Source organism: Arvicanthis niloticus, chromosome 2 (genome assembly GCF_011762505.2).
Source record: "Arvicanthis niloticus isolate mArvNil1 chromosome 2, mArvNil1.pat.X, whole genome shotgun sequence".
Taxonomy (NCBI): Eukaryota; Metazoa; Chordata; class Mammalia; order Rodentia; family Muridae; genus Arvicanthis; species Arvicanthis niloticus.
The window spans coordinates 136100773-136122304 of record NC_047659.1 but is presented as its reverse complement, the minus strand read 5'-3'; the positions used below and the strand labels follow the sequence as shown (position 1 = coordinate 136122304).

Genomic DNA, 21532 nt, shown 5'->3' with positions numbered 1-21532 from the left:
TGGTCTATGTCTGTGCTTGCTTTTTTTACTGTATTAGTAACTGATGCGTGTAAGGTTTCAACTATGTTCAACAACTGTCACTATCCTAGACCAATGATTTGTGTCTCTTCCTAATTTTCAGTAGCAGTTGTGGTTAGACTATGGTAAGGCATATCATTTGTGGGAGTGGAGGTCATTTAGCTGATGAGCCAAATCTTACCCACAGTTAACATTCTTTAACCTATAGCAAATGTCTCATGAGTCCCCTTAGACTATATATCCTGTGCATATTCCTAACAGAGTTCTGCACTTCTCTGTTTAGAATACGCTCATTTATTGTGGTTGAGTGGTGTGGGCATTTGTGTTAGGGATAAACTGGAAGATGTTAGTTTTCTCCTTCCACTGTTCGGGTCCCCAGCATGAAGCTTGGGTCATCTCGTCCTTGTTGACTAAGACTTCTCACCGGCCCATTGCCTTTTAATATGGAGACCTTCCACCAAAGGCAGAGCCTGGTCTGACCCACACCCCAGCACCATTAAACAGAGCCCCAAGTTAGCAAGTGTGAGCAGCGCATATGCAGCTGGAGAACTGAGGTGAAGCAGTCTGAACTCACAAAACAGACTCCTTGCATTTGAAATGTGTAGGAAAGCTAGTCAGGGAGGGAACCCTGGCACAACAGTATATACTGTAATCCCAGCAATCTATAGTCTCACAAATTAGAGGCCTAAATAGTAGGTTCTAAGCTAGCCTGTGCTGCACAGTGAGACATTCAAAATTTAAAAGAGGAGGCGTGAATGAATGAATAAAAACAGCTCCTAGGTACTAACAGAAAACAGATCCGCAATCAGGCTTGTTTAGTTTGTTGTAACCCTGTTTGTTGTTGGTTTTAAAGATTTTATTTATTTTATGTATATGAGTACACTGTAGCTGTCTTCAGACACACCAGAAGAGGGCATCAGGTCCCATTACAGATGGTTGTGAGCCACCATGTGGTTGCTGGGAATTGAACTCCGGTCCTCTGAAAGAGCAGTCAGTGCTCTTAATCAGTGAGCCATCTCTCCAGCCCCGGGTTTGGGGTTTTATAAATGGAAAAAACCAGACCTAGACAAGATGACTTCCCACAGGGAAGGGATATAAAATTGTCCCACCAACTTCTTCACATCATGGAGACGACTACTTTCTCTTGTACCTATTAAGGAAATCAACAAAATGAAAAGCGGAAGGGAGGAGCAGTACCGCCTCCCACACGGCTTGCCTCTCCAACCCCATGGGTACTGTCTCTGCCCTCCACAGTGCAACATCACCTGGACTTGAAGTTCCCTCTCTTCTGGCGGGGCAGACCTGACTGTTTCCTCTCTTCAAAGGAAGGGCTGTAAGAGAGATGAAATATGAGCTGGGCAGGCTGTGGGACATGTGAGTGACGTCACCCCATCTTGGCTTCACAGGCTAGCAAGGTGGGATGCAGTCTCCTGTGGGCTTGTAAAGAATAATATGCATTTCTGGGAGCCAGCCACCAACTTAAAATCAGTAGGTAGAGGCCTTTCCCAACCAGCCAGATTCAGATGTCTAGATCTGGAGAGCTTATGTAAGGACCACACTAAGAACTCTTGTGCTTGTACTCATCAGGGCCTGAGTCCGCATGTTATGAAGCTCTAGGAAAGAGTTGGGAGTGAGCATGGACACGGATGCTTCAGTGTACACACACTGAGGGCTGAGCAGCACTTCAAACCTACCCCGCCCGATACTGTTTCAGGGCCTTCTTGCTTGTGTTGGTGAGTTCTTCATCAAACACAGACTTCTGCTGCCGCCGCTGCTTCTTGGCTGCACAGAGAAAATGGGTCAGTGGCTACTGAGTCCCCTGACACTGAGGGAGAGAATTCCAGAATCGGTGGAGAGCACTGATACATCCCAATTCCTCCAAAGCTTGGTCACTGCCATCCCTGCCAACTCTTGCCATGGTATGGTCCTCAAAACTGACTCCCCATGGCTTACCAGGGCCTGCTGCAGGCTCTTCCTCAGGCATTGCCCGTGCTCGCTTGGTTCTGCGGTTCCTCTTGGCCAGCCGCTCTGCAAACATCTGTGCCTTGAGGATTTCAAACTGGGACCTCTCCTCTGCCTAGGGGAAGTGAGAGATGAGCACAGAACAAACCGCTGTTCCAAGGGACCCTGCTCCACAGGGAGGCTACTCACCGTCATCTCCCCCTTTTTCTTGGCATCTTTCATAAACTTCTTCCTTTTTTTCTTTCCTCTTAAGGCCAAGTCAAACTCCTGCAGAGCCTTGGCAACTGTTGTGAGAACAGAGTGTGGATTTTAGGGGCTGCGTGATTATGTCTGTCACTAAAGCTTAAACTGAGAAGAAACTAGGTGACAGCTCACTGAGTGAAGTGCCCTTCAGGGAAGAATGCTGGCCTGGGGAGAGCTGCCCAGTTAATGGTTACTCAGAGAAGAGAGTCACATTCCTCAGTGGGGCAGCCACTGGCAAGGTGGCCCTGTACAAGAGAATAACCCCCACCCATGCTCATGTCAGCAACTTAAATGCAGCAGCCTTGAAAATCAGACTTCAAATCAGAAGGAAGCTTGCTGGAAAGAGGCTCAGCACCGAGGGGGAGGGGGAGGGGACAGCAGATGGGGGGGGGAGATCTAAGTATACTAACACACAATGAAATTATGTCAGAATAAATATACAAACTTTTAAAAAGAGCTGAGGACTTGGATACCTAGAACCAACTTTTTTTTTTTTAAGATTTATTTATTTATTTTATGTGTATGAATACATAGTAGCTGTCTTCAGACACACCAGAAGAGGGCATCAGATCCCATTACAGATGGTTGTGAGCAACCATGTGGTTGCTTGGAATTGAACTCTGGACCTCTGGAAGAGCAGTCAGTGCTCTTAACTACTGAGCCATCTCTCCAGTCCACCAACTTTAAAAAAACAAAACAAAACAAAAAAAAACTGACTTCTTAACACAGGGTCTATGTACCCCTGGCTTACCTGCAACTCACAGAGATCCATCCACCTCTGCCACCAAAGTACAGAGATTAAAGGTGAACCCAGGCACCTTTGGGGTTGGGAGGAAGAGGAAGAGGAAGAAGAGAAAAAAAGGAAGAAAGGAAAGAAAGGAGGGAAGGGAAGAGGAGGGAGGGAGGGAGGGGAGAGGAGGGGAGGGGATGGGAAAGAGGAAGGAAGATAGATAGACAGACAGACAGACGGATGGAAGGAAGGAAAGAAGGTGGGTGTGGTGGTAATCTGTTTATAACCCCAATACTAGGGTAGCAGAAAAAGGCTGATCCCTTGGGTTCACTGGCCAGCCAGACTAGACCATTTGCTGAGTTCTAGACCAATGAGAGACCCTGTCACAAGGGCTAGAGAGATGGATCAGCAGTTAAGATCACTGACTGCTCTTTCAGAAGTCCTGAGTTCAATTCCCAGCCACCACATGGTGGCTCACAACCATCTGTAATGGGATCCGATGCCCTCTTCTGGTGTGCGTGAAGAGAACTACAGTGTACTCACATACATAAAATAATCTTAAAATAAAATAAAACAAGGTGGATAACATAAGACCCCTGAAGAAAGACAGCTGAGGTTGTCTGTTCTCTCCAGCTCACCGAGCCCCAGTTGCCTCAGTACACTGAAGGTTCTCACTGTCTCCACTCCCAGGACAAAGACAGGCTGTACCTAGTCCTCAACCATGGCAGTCCTCTACCATGAAGTCTAGCACACTCATCTCCTCCTAGCCAACAAATAGAGGCAGGATTTCTGACACTGCTGGCACAGCTTACAAGGGAGATAATTTTGAAACTACCACTTGAGTGAGAAATTTGCATCCCCCTTTACCTGCAGAATTCCCTACAAAGCACTTAATTAACCAAGGGGCACATGTTCAAAGATTCTCAGGACATCTCCATTCCATATGACTAATGGCAAAAATTGGGTAAACTTTCAATATCCCTCAACATAGAAAAGTCATGTTATAAACTACTCATACGATAAAGAAGCATGCTGCCATCTTAATTGTTAAAGCTGGGAGGCATGCCCTGGAAATTCAAAGTCGGGCCCTTAGGTTTGCTTGGCAAGCAGTTCCCCCACAACGCTCAGCCAGTGAGGAGGAGCCTTCAGGACTCACTCTTCTCCTTCTTCCTCTCTTCTTTGGTCTGGAACCAGCTCCTCTCAGGCTCGTGGTCTGCTGTCTCTTTCCCTTTGGATAAGAGTCGCTCTGCTGTGTTAATCTGTGGGGATGGTACAAGGACACCCATGGTCACACTGCAGCTGTCACTGAGCAGCTGAGTGGGAAGATGGCCACACAGCCTCACCTGGGCTTCTGACTGCTGCATTTCTTTTTCCTCCGCCTCCAGCTGCAGCACTGCATACACATCTTTCTCCAATTTCTCAATCTTGTCCCGGAACTTGAGAATAACATCTTACAGGAAAGGAATAAAAAATAAAACTGAGGGTGATTACTAGGCAGTTAGTGAAAATAACGCAGATGCCTACTTGCTAACACAAAACAGCATGCTTCTTCCTGAATACCTCCCACTAAGAATGAGTCCAGCCTACAATCCTGGTAACTCAGGAGACTGAGATCTGCTTGGTCTAGCCTGAGCACAAGAGAACCAGAAAAGTGAACACACAGGAGCTGTGGAAACGCCACACAGAATGAAGGTCTCCAGATCTCCAGAACCCTCACAAAGTCGGCACAACAGCTGCTCCCACAGCTAGGTGGGGGCACAAGTAGAATCACCAGCTTTTCTAACAGGCTCCTCTCCTCCTGTCACTGACTTGCAGCAGAAACACCAGCTCTTCTGTTTCTGCTCAATCCCTGGCTACTGGGACAGCAGCACTGAGACTGGGCACACAGAAGGACAGAAGGACCTACTTCTTGAATGACAGGCAGAAATGACTGATAATAGGGAAAATACCTGGGTTGTCCCAGCACCTACAGGCAGCTCACTCTCCTCTGGAACCCCAGTTCTACATGACCTGATGCTCTCTTCTGGCCTCAAAGAGCATCACACACAGATACTACATGGACATTCATGCAGGCAGAACATCCACATACATAAAATAAAAATAAATAGACTCTCAAGACAAAAAGAAACTAGAAACATCTACACACAGAAGAGACACTGAGGGATGAGCTCTTGGATCAGAGGTCATTTTTATTATCACTGATTCCCACCAGTCACTCAACTCAGCAGTACTAAAACATGGAGGCCAAAGCCAGGCATGGCAGGCACACCTTTAATCCCAGCACCAGGAGGCAGGGGAAGGTGAACTGCTGAGTTTGAGGCCAATCTGGTTTACACAGCACAACAAAACCCTGACTCAGAAAAAAAGAAGGAAGGCAACTAGCAAATAAATGAGTCCTTCCTGAGCCACAGAACCAGTTCAAGGCTACCCTGGACAACTAAGACCCCATCTCAAAATGAAACAAGGTCTGGGATACAGGTCAGCCGCAGAGCAGCGCCCAGCACGCACAGGGCACGGAGTTCCATCTCTAGTACTGGATCAAGGAAAAAAAGGAAGAGAGGGTGGGCGCCCACAGAAACAGACGAAAGGGAGACTAAGGAGCTCTGACAAGCCGAGCCCTACTGCCACCATTCTCGGTGGTGGTTCACATCGGTCACCTAGGGAAGGAGGAAGCCCGTCCAGGGTACTCAGAAGGTGGCAGAGCTCAAGCTGCCTGAGCCCAGCATCCTGTGCTGCTCACCCTGGGGAAGGATCCGAGCCTTCACTGGCGCCTTGGCAGCCTTCACGATCTCCTTCAGCATCTTCCTCTCCTCTTCTCCCACCAGAGACACAGAGCGCCCAGCCCTGCCAGCACGGGCAGTCCGCCCTACACGGTGCACATAGTGTTTGATGGTGTTGGGCATGGTGAAGTTGATCACCTGAAGACCAGAGCGAGGATCAGTGAGGTGCGGCAGGCACAGGAGGCACAGGAGGCACAGGAGCCCCACCACAGCAACAACAGAGACTCACTGTTTTCACCCCTTCGATGTCAAGCCCACGGGCTGCCACATCTGTGGCCACCAGGATGTCAATCTGCTCATCCTTAAAGCGCCTAGAAAGAGCCAAAGACATGTTTAGTAAGCCACCTCAGCCCGACACCGTGAAATGGTAAGAGTATCTGCTACCACGCCTGAGGACCCTCAGTCCCTGGGACCCACATGCTAGAAGAAAACTAATTCCTACAAGCTGTCCTCTGACTTCCACATTGGCACCATGTCACACACCCAAGCACACAAAATAAATAAAAACAGCCAGCCTTGACCGAGTACACGGAGTCGGGTGTGTGTACTATTTCAGGTAGCAGGTCCCATCACACCCGAGTTTGGGGCCTGTCTACAGACTACAGCAGAGAACAGAGGTCAGAGCCTCAGAGGGCAGGGCTCAGCTCTCAGGCAGTGATGAGCAGGGTGGGGTGAGGGGCGTTCGTTCTGAGGCCTAGCCTGTAGCTCTCCACTGCTCCTGAGAACTGAATGCCAAACCATACATGAACCATGCTGCATGTGCAGAGCACATGCTCATGAAATGACTGCTGGCCAAGGGTGAGCCTTAATCATCTGACGTGAGCAGCTCTGGGAAAGCCATAGACAGGAGTACAATGAAAGCAACCTGCCCAGGCCAGGCACAGTCTGACTACACGCACCCTCACAGCCCTCAGATTCAAACTGCAGAGTGGCAGACACTGGCGTACAACTGCTTAAAGTTGGGCACTGTATTATTTGTGTCCCCTGCCTCTGCTCTAACACAAGTCCAGGGTCCTATTTGCTCTCTACAAGGTCCCCTGGGCTGACCAGGAAGGAGGGTGGCACGGAGCATTACCGGAGGGCCTCCAGCCGCTGGCTCTGTGACAAGTTGCCGTGAAGCTCTCCCACCTGCAGCCCCAGCAGCCCCAAGAGGATGTGCATGCGATGGGCCTGCTTCTTGGTCTGGGTGAAGAGCATCACGTGGTCAGTAAAGGTTCTCATCAGGAGAGCTGCAGGGAGAAGAGTGAGCCAGCACTGGTCAGACTGACCAAGTCCTGACTGTGGGGCTCAGATGCCAAGGGAAAGTCAGAGAAGCCAGCTCCCAAGTGTAGTTCACACCACGGCTGAGGGAATGGGAGGAGCAGGCTAGGCCGCCTCCTGGAAGAGGTGGCGGGGGCTAGGTAACAAGCAGTGCCACTGTGTGAGCTGGTGGAGAAAGGACAGAGGCAGCTAGAGGACAGAAAAACCAAAAGCCTGAGTGCAGATGCCCACCCTGCCCAGTCCAGCCCTGAGCCTTCACCTGCCACAATGGCTTCCCGGTCCCCTTCCCTGTTAGGCCGGATCCGTATGAACTCTTGCCGCAGGAAGGGAGCGACATCCGTGTTGCTGTTCACAAATATGCGCACAGGATTCTTTAAGGAGACCGAGGCCAGATCTTTCACCTACAAGTACAAGGTCAGGACTGCTCAGCTCCGTGAGGGCTTGCCCAGCTGGCGTCCTCTGCATGCAACTAGGCACACCCACCTCATCTGTCATGGTGGCTGAGAAGAGCATGGTCTGGCGGTGGTGGGAACACATTCGGATAATCTCCTTCATCTGCTCCTCGAAATACTCATCCAGCATCCTGGAGGAAGGGCAGACAGTGAGAAAGCTCTTCTGTCAAGAGTGAGGGTGAGGGAGGGTCCCACACAGGCCACGGAGGCTTTCCCTGGACCTGCTGTTGTCCCACCCTTACTATGTCATGTCTGAGCCACCAGGACTCTGCCCCTCTATTCTGCAAGGCACTGAGATCATAACACCTTGTCCCCAAATGTCCCAGTAGCGCATTTTCTGACAGACAATAACCTGCTCCTACATAACCACAATGTCAAACCACCTACCAGATACCTAAGTGTTTGGACAAGACCAAATCTCCTCCACAGTACCCACAATGCTACTGTGTTGCAAGTGGTGCTCATGCCTCTTTAGTCTCTGTCTGGAATAGCCCTCAGCCTTGCTCTCTCTGCGCTTGTCTAGCTGTGTCCTGGTAACTGGGATACTAAACCATCCTAGGGAGGAGGCTGCTAGGTAAGGGCTTGCAGAAGCTTGAAGCAGGTCAAGGAGATGGTGCTGAGCCCGAGGACCAGCACCATGTGGGTGTTAATGGGCTTTGGGACAAGCACACCACAGACATGACACACAGAGCTGAGCTGGACTGACTGGGCTGCCATCAACTGAACTGAGGGGAGGAACCTGCCTTCTCAACAGACCTCTGTCATTGGTCCAACTGGGACATGTATGGGCAAAAGGAGGGCAGTGTTGGGGGGGGGGCAATGTGGAAGGAGAGCGCAGTGTAGAGGGGGAGGGCAGTGTGTGTGTGGGGAGGGCAGTGTGGAAGTAGAATATGGAGGGACAGTCCTGGAGATGGCCTGTGGAAGGAAGCTAGGCTGCCTTGCCTACATTACTTCTAGAGCATGCCACATAAGGTGGGTACCTTTCTTATTTCCATGTCTAGACAAGGAAAAGATTTGTTCTGAGAATCTCAGTGACATTTTCAAATCTCGGAAAATGGTAGTGTTCTCATTATTTGGGCTTTTCTTGGAGACACTGTCTCACCCTGTACACAGGCTGGTCTGGAACTCACTATATACTGTGAGCTAGACTCACTCTTGCAGTCTTCATGCCTTTGCACCCCACCCCAAGTGCTGGGATTACAGGTGTGCAGCACCATTCCTGAATGACCTCTCGTACCTCTTAAGCCACTGACTATAAAGGAGGAAAGGAGGAAGGGGAAAAGAAACAGGGAAGGAGGAAGAGAGAAAGACGAGGGAAAGGAGAGGCAGAAAAGGGGGGGAGGGAGAGAGCACACACACACACACACAGGCAGAGAAACCTGATGGAGACCCAGTGTGAACAGTAATGGTGTGACACGAGTCACCGAGAGCCTGAGAGAGCATGCAGGGAACAGTGCGGACCCCAGGCCCTGCACCTCAGGCACACCTGTCAGCCTCGTCCAAGATGAGGACTTCAATGCTGCTCAGGTGGAAGGAAGGGCAGTTGTGGAGATGGTCGATGAGCCGGCCAGGCGTGGCGATGAGGATGTCGGGTGCTGCCCGGAGAGCTGCTTCCTGAGACTTCAGATCCAGGCCACCTGCGGAGCAGACCCCATGGACAGCCTGCTCAGTCATTCATCAGTGGTGCCTGCTACCTGCCTGGGGCTCAGGTCAACTGCAGAGCACAAAGAGGAGCCAGAGAGCCCAAGGCCTGGGCAATATGACTTCTCCGTGAGCACTGATGGGGAGCCACATCCCCATCCCTGAACGCTTTCTCAAGGTTAAGTCTTCTTTGGGTTTTTGATGCATCCATTATAATCGGCTGAGAGCAGACATCAGAGCAGCACTTCAAAACTCAACACCTAAAGCTGTTCAAGGTCTGAAAGCAGCAGCTGTACAAACTGATGGTGTCCCTGTCCCAAGGACCTCAATCATCCCTGATTTCCAACTACACACAGAGGGCAAAGTCAGACTCCATGACACTAACGTCACCAAGAGTCCTCCCCAACACCATCACTCACACCACATGAAGTTCCATCCTAAATGGATGCAGTAATACAGGCCTTGAAGCCTTGTCTTTCTTCACTGGCTTGAGACAGTCTCACATATGTAACCCAGCCTGGCAATGAGCGACCTCATTCTCCCAAGTGCTAGGATCACCAAAGACTTTATGGAAGAGAATACTGTGGATTTTAAAACAAATGAATTTTATTTATGAGTACACTGTAGCTGTCTTCAGACACACTGGAAGAGGGCATGAGATCCCGTTACAGATGATATGAGCTACCATGTGGTTGCTGGGAATTGAACTCAGAACTTCTGGAAGAGCAATCACTGCTCTTAACCACTGAGCCATCTCTCTAGTCCAAACTAATACTGGTTTTGTGTGTTAACAGAAACTGAACCCAGAGACTGGCAGACGTTACACAACCAAACCCTCTACCATGGAGCCACATCCCCATCCCTGAATCTTCTTTCTCAAGGTTAAGTCTTCTTTGAGTTTTGGACAGGGTCTCACTGTGCATCCTTACTGATCTAAAACTCAGTGGAGACCAGGCTGGCCTCCAACCCACAGAGATCTGACTACCTCTGCGTTTCAGTGCTAGATTTAAAGGCCTGCATCACACTGCATGGCAAGCTTTTTTTTTAAAGGTCGGTTTCATTTTATTATGTGCCTGCATGTGCTATGTGCACCATGTGCGCCTCTGGTACTGGTGCCTCATAGGTCAGAAGAGAATGTCAGACTGGAACTCAAGTTACAGATGGCTGGGAGTTGCATGTGGGTGCTGGGAACTGGAATCCAGGTCTTTTTTTTTTTTTTTTTTTAGAGTAGTACGTCTTCTGAACCACAGGACTAACTCCCCAGCCCCAAGGTTAAGTTTTGTGAATAAAAATGCAGTAATACAGTATCTTGCAAAAGGCCCTAGGTTCAATGCCCAGTACCACAGATCTAAGAGGTCAAGTCATGCTAACTGTGCCGGCTCTCTCACTCAGTAGTAGGAGGGAAGGCAGGATGATGGCTATGTCTGAAGTCAACCAGAGCTACACAGTTAAGTTCCAAGCCAACCTGGGCTACAGAGTGAATCCTATCTCAAACACATAAAATGATAAAAGAGTTAAATCTTAATGAAACCCCTCCCCCTGCCTCTAGGACCCACTATGAAACAGAGGTCTTTCCTGACATCTGGGGTGCAGTGAAGCACACCCCATCCTCTATCTGTCACATCGGATCTCCCAGAGGCTGGTAGCCCTCACTCACCCACAGCCAGGCAGGTAGTAATGTTGCAGAACTGGGCCAGCTGCTTGGTGACAGAGTGCACTTGGATGCCTAGCTCTCTGGTGGGGACCAGCACCAGCACTCGAGTGACGGCAGCCTGGCGGGGCTTGTAGATCAGACGCTCCAAGACAGGCAGTGCAAAGGCTGCAGTTTTGCCTAGAGGGAGGACAGCAGAGCAGAGAGCAGCTTCAACACCTTCCATGCCTGGTCCCACCCGAGTCCAGGAACCCACATCCCTGCTTATGGGAACATACAGCTTATGCATGAGTGCTTGCCTACTGCCACACCATGTCCACATAAACAAAAAAGAAAACCATGGTGACTAGGCTGGCAAGCAGGGCAGCAGTTAATAGGCAGGCCGCTCTCCAAGTCCTACTATCATCTGATCCCCATTCTAACACCAGTGGATGCCAGACACAAGGCTCACATTCTCAGAGTCTTAGTTAGCTAGTATTTTAGAGACTCAGTTTTTATTGACATTTATGTGCATGTCTGTGCATAGATGCCACATATGTGTATCCTCTGCAACTGGAGTTAGAAACAGCTGTGAACTGCCACTGAGGATTGGGGATTGAACCTGGGTTCCCTGTTAGAGCAGCCAGTGCTCTAAACTCTCTCTCTAGCCCTGATACTCACTGAGATTTATATCTTACATGTATATGAGTATTTACGCTATACAAATGTATGTCTGATGCCCATGGTGGCCAGTAGAGATCAGGTATCTGATCCCCTGGAACTGCAGTTATAGACACCTGCTAAACTGCCAAGTGGGTGCTGGGAACCAAACTTTGGTCCTCTGAGAAAGTAGCCAGTGCTCTTTACTTCTGAGCCATCTCTCCAGGCCCCAAAGTCAATGTCTATAACATGTTGCTCTGAAGCCAAATTGGCATCCCAATAACTTTTAAAGCTGTTAAAATCACCAACTGAGAGAGGCTGGAGAGGGTGGCTCAATTGTTAAGAACACTGACTGCTTTTCCAGAGGTTCTGAGTTCCCAGCAACTACATAGTGGCTCACAACCATCTGTAATGGGATTTGATACCTTCTGCTACTATGTCTGAAGACAGCAAAAGTTACTAACATATATAAAATAAATCTTAAAAAAAAAAAATCACCAAGTAAGGGGCTGGGGAGATGAGCGGTCAGCTCCCAGCACACCCCACCAGGCAGCTTGCAACTACCTGTAACTCCAGCTCCAGGGAGTCCTGTCATCCTCTTCTGGACTCTGCACTCACATGTACATATAACCCACATAAACACATAATAAAATAAAATCTTTAACAATGATAAAAATCTCAAAATTGCCAATTGCATACAGATTTCTACAGGCTTTTCTTTCTAAGATATTCTCTATACCCCCAGACTGAGCAGAAACATACCATCTCTCTGTCTCAGTTCTGAGATTCAAGGAATACACCACAACATCTACCTTTATAGTCTCTTTCAATCGTTTAAAAAGCCACATGGAGGGCTGCAGAGATGGCTCAGTGGTTAAGAGAACTGGCTGCTCCTGCAGAGGACCTGGGCTGGTTCCCAGCACACACATGGCAGTTTATGCCAGCTCCAGATATGGTTATCCAATGTCCTGTACCATACCTGCACACATATAGTACTTGTATATACATGGAATCAAAACACTCAGAGTCTTTATTTGTTTGTTTGTTTGTTTGTTTTTCGAGACAGGGTTTCTCTGTGTAGCCCTGGCTGTCCTAAACTCACTCTGTAGACCAGGCTGGCCTCAAACTCAGACAAGTGCTGGGATTAAAGGTGTGCGCCACCACTGCCCGGCTTAGGTTTTTCTTAAACAGGGTTTCTCTGTGTAGCCTTGGTTGTCCTGAAACGCTCAGTGTAGACAAGCCTGGCTTCAAACTCAGATTCACTTGTCTCTGCCTTCTGAATTCCAGGATTAAAGGCGTGCACCACCACCACCCAGCTCACTAGTAAATCTTTAAGGAGCCAGGTGTGTTTAGCAGGCTACAGCAGCCTAGAGACCTAGTGTGCTCTGGTCTCCTCCTCCTCCTCCTCCCCCGACCCTCTCACCTGTCCCAGTAGCTGCGCAGGCACAGATGTCTTTCCCCAGCAGACCCACAGGGATGCATGCCTTCTGGATTGGAGTGGGCTGCTTGAAGCCCATGGCTGTAATGGCCTGAAGGGAAAAATTACAGTCAGACAGGGCAGGTGGGCAGGGAGTGATCCACAGCAAGGGACAAGGTAGCCAAGCCTCTGAGGCACACAACATCTTCCTAGTACCTCTGCTCTAGAGCCTAAGGCATCAGCTGCACTCTGGACAAAAAGGAAAGCCTTGCTCTAGGAAGGCAGAAAGAAACAGACAAAAACAAACACACCCATTTTACAGAGATAAATGCAGCCATGAAGGAGCTGCAGACAACCAGGGAGGACATGCGAATCACAGCAGGGATGTCAGGAATGACTCATTGAACCCGGTGGGGTGAGAGAGCACCCCAGGAGACTTCTAGAATCTTTTAAGCAAAGGAAACAGCAAGTGCAAAGGAGAAAGTGCTACAAAGGAACCAGAGAGAGAGAGAGAAGTCTGGAAGTCAGTGCAAGAACTTTGGCTTCATCCCAAATTAAAAGTGGGACTTACTGCGTAAGACAGTTCTCTGGAAGCTGAGCCCACAACAGCGTTGAGGGGGTCAAATGAAGAAGCCTAGATGGAGCCTACTGCAAGAATCACCCCTCGTCAGCTGGTTATGGTGATGCACCTCTAGATCCCAGCCCTTGATGAAGGCAGGAAGATAAGGAGTTCAAGGCCTACCTCAGCTACACAGCATAGCAAGCCTGGACTACCTGAGACCCTGTCTAAAATGAACAGGCCGGAGAGATGGCTCAGCAATTTAAGAGTACTTGCTGCTCTTGTAGAAGACCAGAATTTGCTTCCTAGCACACATGGCAGCTCACAATCACTTTGAACTCCAGCTTCAGGCGACCCATGCCATCTCCTGCCTTCCACAGGCACCAGCACACATACATTCACATTTCATGTGAGCACATGCACGCACACAGAGAGAAGACAATCAATCAAAAAAGAATCAACTCTGTTGCCATAGCTACTACCTTCAGGAGGGGCCGGGATAGGTTCATGTCCTGGAAGGACAGGCTTTTGTCATACTCAGATGCATCTTCAAAGAATCCCCCTGCCTCCTGCAACAGATCAGACGACCGGAAGAACTCAGCAAAGCAACCAAGCCTGCATGTCCTCTCAGGCTGTGGTTGCAAAAGCGAGCTGCCCAGCAACCTCCTACTCAAGCTCACCTGGCCTTTCTTTTTCTTCTTCTTCTTCTCCTTCACTTTGAGTGTGTCTGTGGGAAAAACACAGCAGTGAGCACAGTTCTTATCTAGCACCTGCCTTGCTTGGTACTGTCCATGGATTAGCCCAGCACCATCCAGATAAGCTGCTGTTCCAGCCTCCTTTCACAGATAATGACAAATGCAGACAGGACTCTAGCCTAGTGAGTACAGTGTAGACAGTGGGCTCTTAACACAACCTAATGCTGTGACATTTAGAGAATTCTACCACATGCTCACTGAACCCCTGACTGCATAGGTAAACCCAATGCAACTGAGTCATCCGAAGCAGGTGAGTTGTAGAGGAGCCAACACTCTGTGGAACTGAGGATGAGGAGAGAAGCAGCCACCCACAAAGAATAAGGCCCTGATGTGGTGGTTAGTAAAGAGAACACATCCCAGCACCGCGGGGACAAGCAGGTGCCAGCACAGAAGACTATACAACCTCCTACAGAGCCCAGGTGCATCAGCCTACCTGCTTTGGTGAGGATCTCCTCATCCTCAGAGGAGTAGTCAGTCTCAGAGTCTTCGTCCTTGGAGCCTGCCTCATTCTCATCCAGATTCTCCTGCCCCTTCAGGTCAGAGCCTGCCTGGCCTTCTTTCTCCTCCACCTTCCCAGACTTGGCTTCCTTATCCTGAGGAAAAATCAAATAAAGTAGGTGTGACTACAAACACCAAGAAATTCAGAACCTAAGAGAAGCCATGCTGAGCTCCATGGCCAGACAGTAAGGAGTAATTACCCAGACTGGAGGACCTGTTCCCACCCCTCTCAAAGCCACAGGCCAGAGCGTGTCTACAACTGCCACGTTTGGTCTCAGCCTCACCTCTGCTTTCCTTCTCTTCCGTACTTTCTCGATCTTCTCATCTAGGGTAGTGGCTGCCCTCTGGAGAGAAAATCAAAACAAGTCAAAGACACACAAACAGGCATGTCACAGGGTCAGGACCCAAATATTAGTAGAGAAAAGGATTGTCTGAGCTAGCTCATACCTGTCATGTAGCATTTGGAAGGGTTGAGGCAAGAAGCCATGAAGTCAAAGCCAGCCTTGACTACACAGTGAGTTTCAAGCCACTCTGGGCTGTCAATCCTAAGGCTATCTCAAAGGCTATTAGACAATGCTGCCTAAGGCTTGTCTCATTTTTGGAAATGTTCATCAATCTGCAAACTTCGTTAGCTAAGGTTAACAACCAAAAGAGGATTTGGTCCAAACATATTACATGTATATGAACGTTAAATGTTTAAAAAAGGTATTAGTTTGTTTAAAAAGAAAAACAAAAACTAGATTACTAAGAACCAATACAAACACATTTTTAAAAGATTATTTTAGAAACTGAAGAGATGGCACAGTAGTTAAAATCATCTGCTGCTCACATCACAGGGCCTGAGTTCCTTTTCTAGGAACCACACTGGTGTCCACAGACATCTGTATCCAGCTGCAAAAGATCCAGTCCCTACTCTGGCCTCTGTAGGCACCTGAACACGCCTGGCAGATACACACATATACCTCCACATACCCAGCAGACAGACACAGACACAGAGACACACACACACACACACACACACAAAGTAAATTTCGGTGCTGGAAAGATGGCTCATCAGTTAAAAACACTGGCTGCTCTTCTGGAAGAGCCAAGTTCCATTGTAGCTCACAATCACGTAAAACTCCAGTTCTAGGGGATCTGATACCCTCTTCTAGACTCTATAAACATTGTGCACATGTGGTGCACTTATACACAAACTTCTTCTGTCGTGCTAGGATTATAGGCATGTGCCACCATGCCCAGATGTGGGCATTTAATAAAGAAGAAAAATTCATTTAACCATTAACTGAAGCAGGTAGAGGGGACAAGAGCCACCGAGCACATGTGAAGGTCAAACAGCGACTCCGTTCTCTCCTGCCATGTGGGTTCTGGGGACTCAATTCAGGTCATCAGGTGACAAATGCCCTTACTATCTCACCAACTAGAATAAGATTCTCTGATAGTTCTAAATGTCATCCATAGACAAATTAATACAGTTCTGACTACAGTCTACCATGAGCCCATTTTATAGTGCTTCCACTGTTGCTAAGTTGCCAGCCTACTGGGCACTTGTGACTTCCTCTCCCTACTCCATCAAACCTACACAACTTAGTTTCAAAGTCTCAGGTTCCAAAAGCTGCTGAGCTTTCGTAAGATGGAGGTGAAAGGCCATGAGGTAAGTATTTGTTCTAATACCTACTTACTGTTGTCCAACCTTAACAGCTCATCCACCACCCATCGCCTGAATCCCATCCCTGTCAGTCTCACCTTCTTCTTCAGCTGGCTCATGACATCAGCCAGGGCCCAGCTGCCATCGTATGTGCCCTCCTTTTCAGTGAAAACAAAGTCAGGATTGAAGTCAGCACTTCGGTTCTTCTGCAAGGCTTTCTGCTTGCGGCCCAGCACAATGGGTCCCTGCAGAGAGGAGAGGAGGGAGTGAGAGTGCCCGACTGAGGTGGAAGGAGGGAAGGAGGAGGGAAGGGAGGGGGCCTGACAGAGAAACCCACAGCTGGGAGCATGTGGACCAGTTGGGAAAGCCTGCCTGGCATATGTGAGGCCCTGGGTTCAATCAACATAAAAGACTACAAAAGAAACATAGAAGGCAAATATGGACAGACAATAAGGAAGTGACCAGCTTACAACTGTCCTGGAGGTTTTTAACACACCTTTCAGTGAGTACTCAGTAGCCTATAAAGGCCAAACGTGAGTGAGTCCATTGAAAATTTGATCAAATACCTAACAAGCTTTATTCCAAAATGTCTGTCTAGCATTTTCTTGATTAATGACTGATCCGATTGGGCCCAGCCCACCATAGGAGGTACCGTGCTCCTGGGCAGGTGGTCCTGAGCTATAAGTAATAGGCTGAGCAAACCAGTAAGCATTCCTCCATGACCTCTGCTTACAGTTCCTGATTCTAGGTTCCTGCCTGGAGTTTCTGCACTGACTTCCTTTGATGACAGGCTGTGATATAGAACTCAAAAGCTGAAATAAATCTTTTCTTCCCCAAATTGCTTTAGATCTTGGTGTTTTATCTCTGCAGAACCTAACTGATGGACTGGAGACTAAAATCAGTGATAGAGCATTTGCCTGGCACACATGAGGTTCCAGGTTCGATTCCCAGTACTGCCAGAACTTTAATTTTTAAAAAAAAGGAAGAAGGAGGAAGAGGAGGAGGAGGAGGAAGAGGAAGAGGGGGAGTAGGGGGAGGGGGAGGGGAAGGAGGAGAAGGAAGAAGAAGAAGAGGAGGAGGAAGAGGAGGAGGGGGAGGAGGGGGAGGGGGAGGGGAAGGAGGAGGAGAAGGAAGAAGAAGAAGAGGAGGAGGAGGAGGAAGAGGAGGAAGAGGAGGAGGAGGAGGAAGAGGAGGAGGAGGAGGAAGAGGAGGAGGAGGAGGAGGAAACATTTCATAATGTATATCTATAAGGCCAAGCATGGTGACACACACTTTTGATCCCAGCACTTGGAGGGTGGAGGCAGGTGAATCTGTGAGTTTGAGGCCAGCCTGGACTACATAATGAGCTCCAGGATAGCCAGGACTATGCAACCCTATCTCAACAATGATAATAACAACAACAATAATATGCACATGCTGAATCATCACGTTATATACCTCATATCTACAAAATCACAATTACAATAATATACCTCAGTAAAGCTGAGAGACAAGGCATAGTTATTGAGTCCCTAGTATACACAAGGCTCCCCACAAGGCAATAAAGATACGTCATCATGTAGGCTGAAGAAATAATGGCTCAGCAGTGAAGAGCATAGGGGCTATTGGTACCCAGCACCAACATAGGAGCTAACAACTTTCTGTAACTCCAGTTGCAAAGAATTCAACACCCTCTTCTGGCCTCCTCAGGTACCCCTAATAAGTGGCATACATATGTAACATGCAAACAAAACATATCCATGCATATAACATAAAAACAAATAAATCTTCCAGGTGGTAGAGATGCATGCCTTTAATCTCAGAACTAGGGAGGCAAAGGCAGGTGGATCTCTGTGAGTACCAAGACAGACAGGGCTACTTGGAGGAACCCTGTCTCAACATGAATGAATGAATGAATGAATGAATGCTTAAGCTGGCTGTGGTGGCACACACCTTTAATTCTAGCACTTGGGATGCAGAGGTGTCAGGCAGATCTCAAGAGTTTGAGGCCAGCCTGGTCTGTAGAGTGAGTTTCAAGACAGCCAGGGTTACATAGAAGATGTCTTCACATCTCCAAAACTTCTGAGAAGGCAGAAACTGACACATCCACAGAAGCTGACTGGCCAGCCGACTCTAACTGGTAAGTCCAATGTTCCAGTAAGAGAACTGTCTCCAAAAAACAAGGTGGACAGCTCCTGAGGAATGACAGACACTTGATACTCATTAACTTCTGGCCTGTTAACAGGTGGGTATGTACCTACACACATAAGCTATACTTGCAAGAGCATATACACCTCCAAGCATAGACACACACGGGGGTGGGAGATGGGGGATGGGGAGTGTAATAATGGCCAGTCTAGCCTAACCAGTGAACTCCACACCAATGAGAAAGATCCTGTCTTTAAGCAAGGTGGACAACTGGAGTAACAGTCCACAAAGTTGTCCTCCAGCACCACACGCATGCATGTAAACAAGCACCCACACATGAACATGTACTCATACACACATATGAAAGTACATAAAAATGCAAACAGAGACAGGATGGTCAGAAGTTCAAGTCTGCTGGGCAGTGGTGGCGCACGCCTTTAATCCCAGCACTTGGGAGGCAGAGGCAGGCGGATTTCTGAGTTCGAGGCCAGCCTGGTCTACAGAGTGAGTTCCAGGACAGCCAGGGCTACACAGAGAAACCCTGTCTCAAAAAAAAAAAAAACCAAACAAACAAACAAACAAACAGAAGTTCAAGTCTGCTCTTAATTACATAGAAAATTTGAGACCAGCCTGGGGTATATAAGACCCCATTTCAAAACAAAATAAAACTGATACAGAATTGGATACCAACAAGCCTCTTACCAAGTGAGGCATCGTTTCATCGTTTCACTTCTGCCTTACAGAGCGGGTAACACATGAGCAAAGTACCTCAGGATCACCACCTGGTATGTGTCAGAAGGGAAAAAGTGATATTCCAACCCAGACACTTAGGTGCTTGCTGCCAAGCCTGAATCCTATTTAAAATGCCTCATTCCAATGACAGACATCAGAAAACTGCTGTCCTGTACAGTGGTAGCACGAAGGGACTTAGGATGGGAAGCTGAGGCAGCAGGAGGGTTCCAGAACAAAGTTGTAGACAGCAAAAAAGCCAGAAGACTAAGACATCTAGAGCAGTGGTTCTCAACCTTCCTAACCCCGGGTTGTGGGGACCCCAAACCATAAAATTATTGCCGTTGCTACTTCAAAACTATAATTCATTACTGTTGTGAATCATAATGTAAATTTCTGAAATGAGATCCCAGGGTCCCCAGAGTCAAGACACACAGGTTGAGAACTGCTGATCTAGACAGAGCAGAGGGAAGCCTTCCAGGCAGAGAACACCAGTGTGAAGGGAAGCTGGGCAGTGGGAGGGCACACCTTTAATCCCAGCACTCAGGAGGCAGAGGCAGGCAGATCTCTGAGTTTGAGGTCTATAGAGGTAGGTCCAGGATAGCCAGTGCTACAGAGAGAAATCCTGTCTGGGCTGGACGGGGTGGGTGGGGGATCTGAAAGGCTCTGAGCAGAAAAAGAACAAAAGTTTCTATGACATGAATGGAATGGTAAATCGGTGTTGTCATGACAAGGGCTGTTGAGAATCAAATGGCAGAAAGGACAACAGAAACTGACCCGCTCTGAGCCACAGAAAAGCAGCTGCAGGGTTGGAAGTGCATTATGAGAAGACTGATGCTTGGTGAGGGGACTACTCGAAGAGAAGGGACCATGCTGGAAACAAAGTGAGGGATACGGTTTGCAGGTGTGACTTGGCAGGGAGGGATCAAAGAACGGTGTGGATGGACAGAGAGGGCAGAAACCTTGAACAGACTCATAAGCTGGCCAGCAGAGCATCAAACGACATCACAGCAAGATCCTGAAAGACTGGAGCCTTAGACTTTAGCTTTCTCGGAATCGGACTGCAGAAGCCCTGGGCCATCCGAAGTGCCGTGTGAACAGGTAGATGACAGTGTGGGGCACTAAGGGTTTTTTTTTTTTTTTTCCTCGCCACTGACCCTAGAGCCACTTTCCAAAGGTTACATCCCCACCGCCTAGCATCACTAGAACACCCTGGGAGGCTTGACAGATAGATGGGACGAATGTGTCCCCGACCGGGCAGGAAGCAAGACCGACTTCGCCTGCGGAATTCGACTCCGCACAGCTTGGGTGAAACGGCCTGCATGGGGAAACCTTAGCACGCTGAGAAGAGCCTGGGGCCCGCAGCTCGTTCCCAGCCGCTCCCGCCCACGGCTCCTTCCCCTGCCGGCGCCCACCTCCTCCTCGTCGTCTCCAGAGTCCGACTCGGGCTCAACCGGCACCTCGTCATTTTCGCCGATGGTCCCGATGAAGCCGAGCTCCGCCAGCATGCTTAAGAGGCAGCCACTTCCGGAAGCGAGTGCGGCGCGCCGACGCAACACGTCTTTTCCGCGACCGTCTCGGCGTTGCGCGCATGTGTTAAACGTCACTTCCGCTCTGGAGACCTTTGCGGCTTCGCCAGAGTGGTTATGAATAATAATGTCAAATGGGTGGGGCGTTGTTTAAATTAGAAAACTACGTTTTCAGTTTTCGGGAAGAAATGTAAGTCTGAGAGCTTGTAAAAGTGAGGGAAAAATTAGAAGTATGTGTACATTTCGGAAATAAAATAGTAGCAAGGGCTGCCGAGATGGCTCAGCCTGGCAAAGCTTGTCACACTATCCCAAAGACCTGAGTTTGATCCAGGTACCTACAAGGTGGAAGAAGAGCACGGAACCCAGAGTTGTCCTCTGACCTACATACCCTTTTCAAGTGAACACGCCCTCTTTACACGCACAATAATAATAATTAACGGGGGGCTGGATTCCTGGAGGGTTGGTTCAGTAGTTAAGAGTACTCACAAGGTGGCTCACAGCTGTCTGTAACTTCAAATCTGACCTCTGGGGACACTGAAAGCACCTGGTGCACAGACAAGTATGCAGGCAAGATATCCTGCACATAAAATTTTAAATAATTAATAGATAATATTTAAGGGTGGTCTAATCTTAAGTTTTATTTTCTTTTTTTCCTTTAAAAAAGATTTATTTATTTTATGTATGAGTACACTTGGATCTCATTACAGATAGTTGTGAGCCACCATGTGGTTTCTGGAATTGAGCTCAGGACCTCTGGAAGAGCAGTCAGTGTTCTTAACCACTGAGCCATCTCTCCAGCCCTAAGTTTTATTTTCTTAAGTTCTTAGTTGGGTTTTTTTTTTTTTTCTCACTACAATAAACACTTTGGGTTGTGTGTGTGTCTGTGTGTGTGTG

General features: G+C 48.5%; 1 protein-coding gene across 2 annotated transcripts; it reads right to left on the bottom strand.

The window, feature by feature from the left end:
• Positions 1-829: 829 nt before the first annotated feature.
• Positions 830-20678, bottom strand: Ddx27 (DEAD-box helicase 27). 2 transcript variants are annotated; one of them, XM_034494827.2, is made up of 21 exons: positions 20525-20678; positions 16352-16498; positions 14890-14949; positions 14541-14700; positions 14033-14079; positions 13835-13921; positions 12800-12905; positions 10744-10917; positions 8932-9082; positions 7477-7576; positions 7253-7394; positions 6809-6962; positions 5963-6044; positions 5694-5871; positions 4297-4403; positions 4110-4212; positions 2170-2264; positions 1972-2095; positions 1713-1800; positions 1284-1349; positions 830-1168 (listed from the first exon to the last, which is right to left on the bottom strand). In XM_034494827.2, the coding sequence occupies exons 1-21, from the start codon at positions 20615-20617 to the stop codon at positions 1153-1155; spliced, it is 2280 nt and encodes a 759-aa protein (XP_034350718.1). In that variant the 5' UTR covers positions 20618-20678; the 3' UTR covers positions 830-1152. The 2 variants fall into 2 exon arrangements, with proteins under 2 accessions (XP_034350718.1, XP_034350719.1); XM_034494828.2 differs by lacking the exon at positions 830-1168 and having other exon boundaries at positions 1280-1349.
• Between the last annotated feature and the right edge of the window lie 854 nt (positions 20679-21532).

What these genes read in the sequence shown, in the direction of transcription:
- Ddx27 (XM_034494827.2), bottom strand. Translation starts at nt 20,617, where the DNA reads ATGCTGGCGGAGCTCGGCTTCATCGGGACCATCGGCGAAAATGACGAG. An exon ending in CTGGAGACGACGAGGAGGAG is followed by an intron (nt 16,499 to 20,524) that starts GTGGGCGCCGGC and finishes TCCTCTCTGCAG; the next exon opens with GGACCCATTGTGCTGGGCCG. An exon ending in GGCTCGGATCCTTCCCCAGG is followed by an intron (nt 4,404 to 5,693) that starts GTGAGCAGCACA and finishes CTTTCCTGTAAG; the next exon opens with ATGTTATTCTCAAGTTCCGG.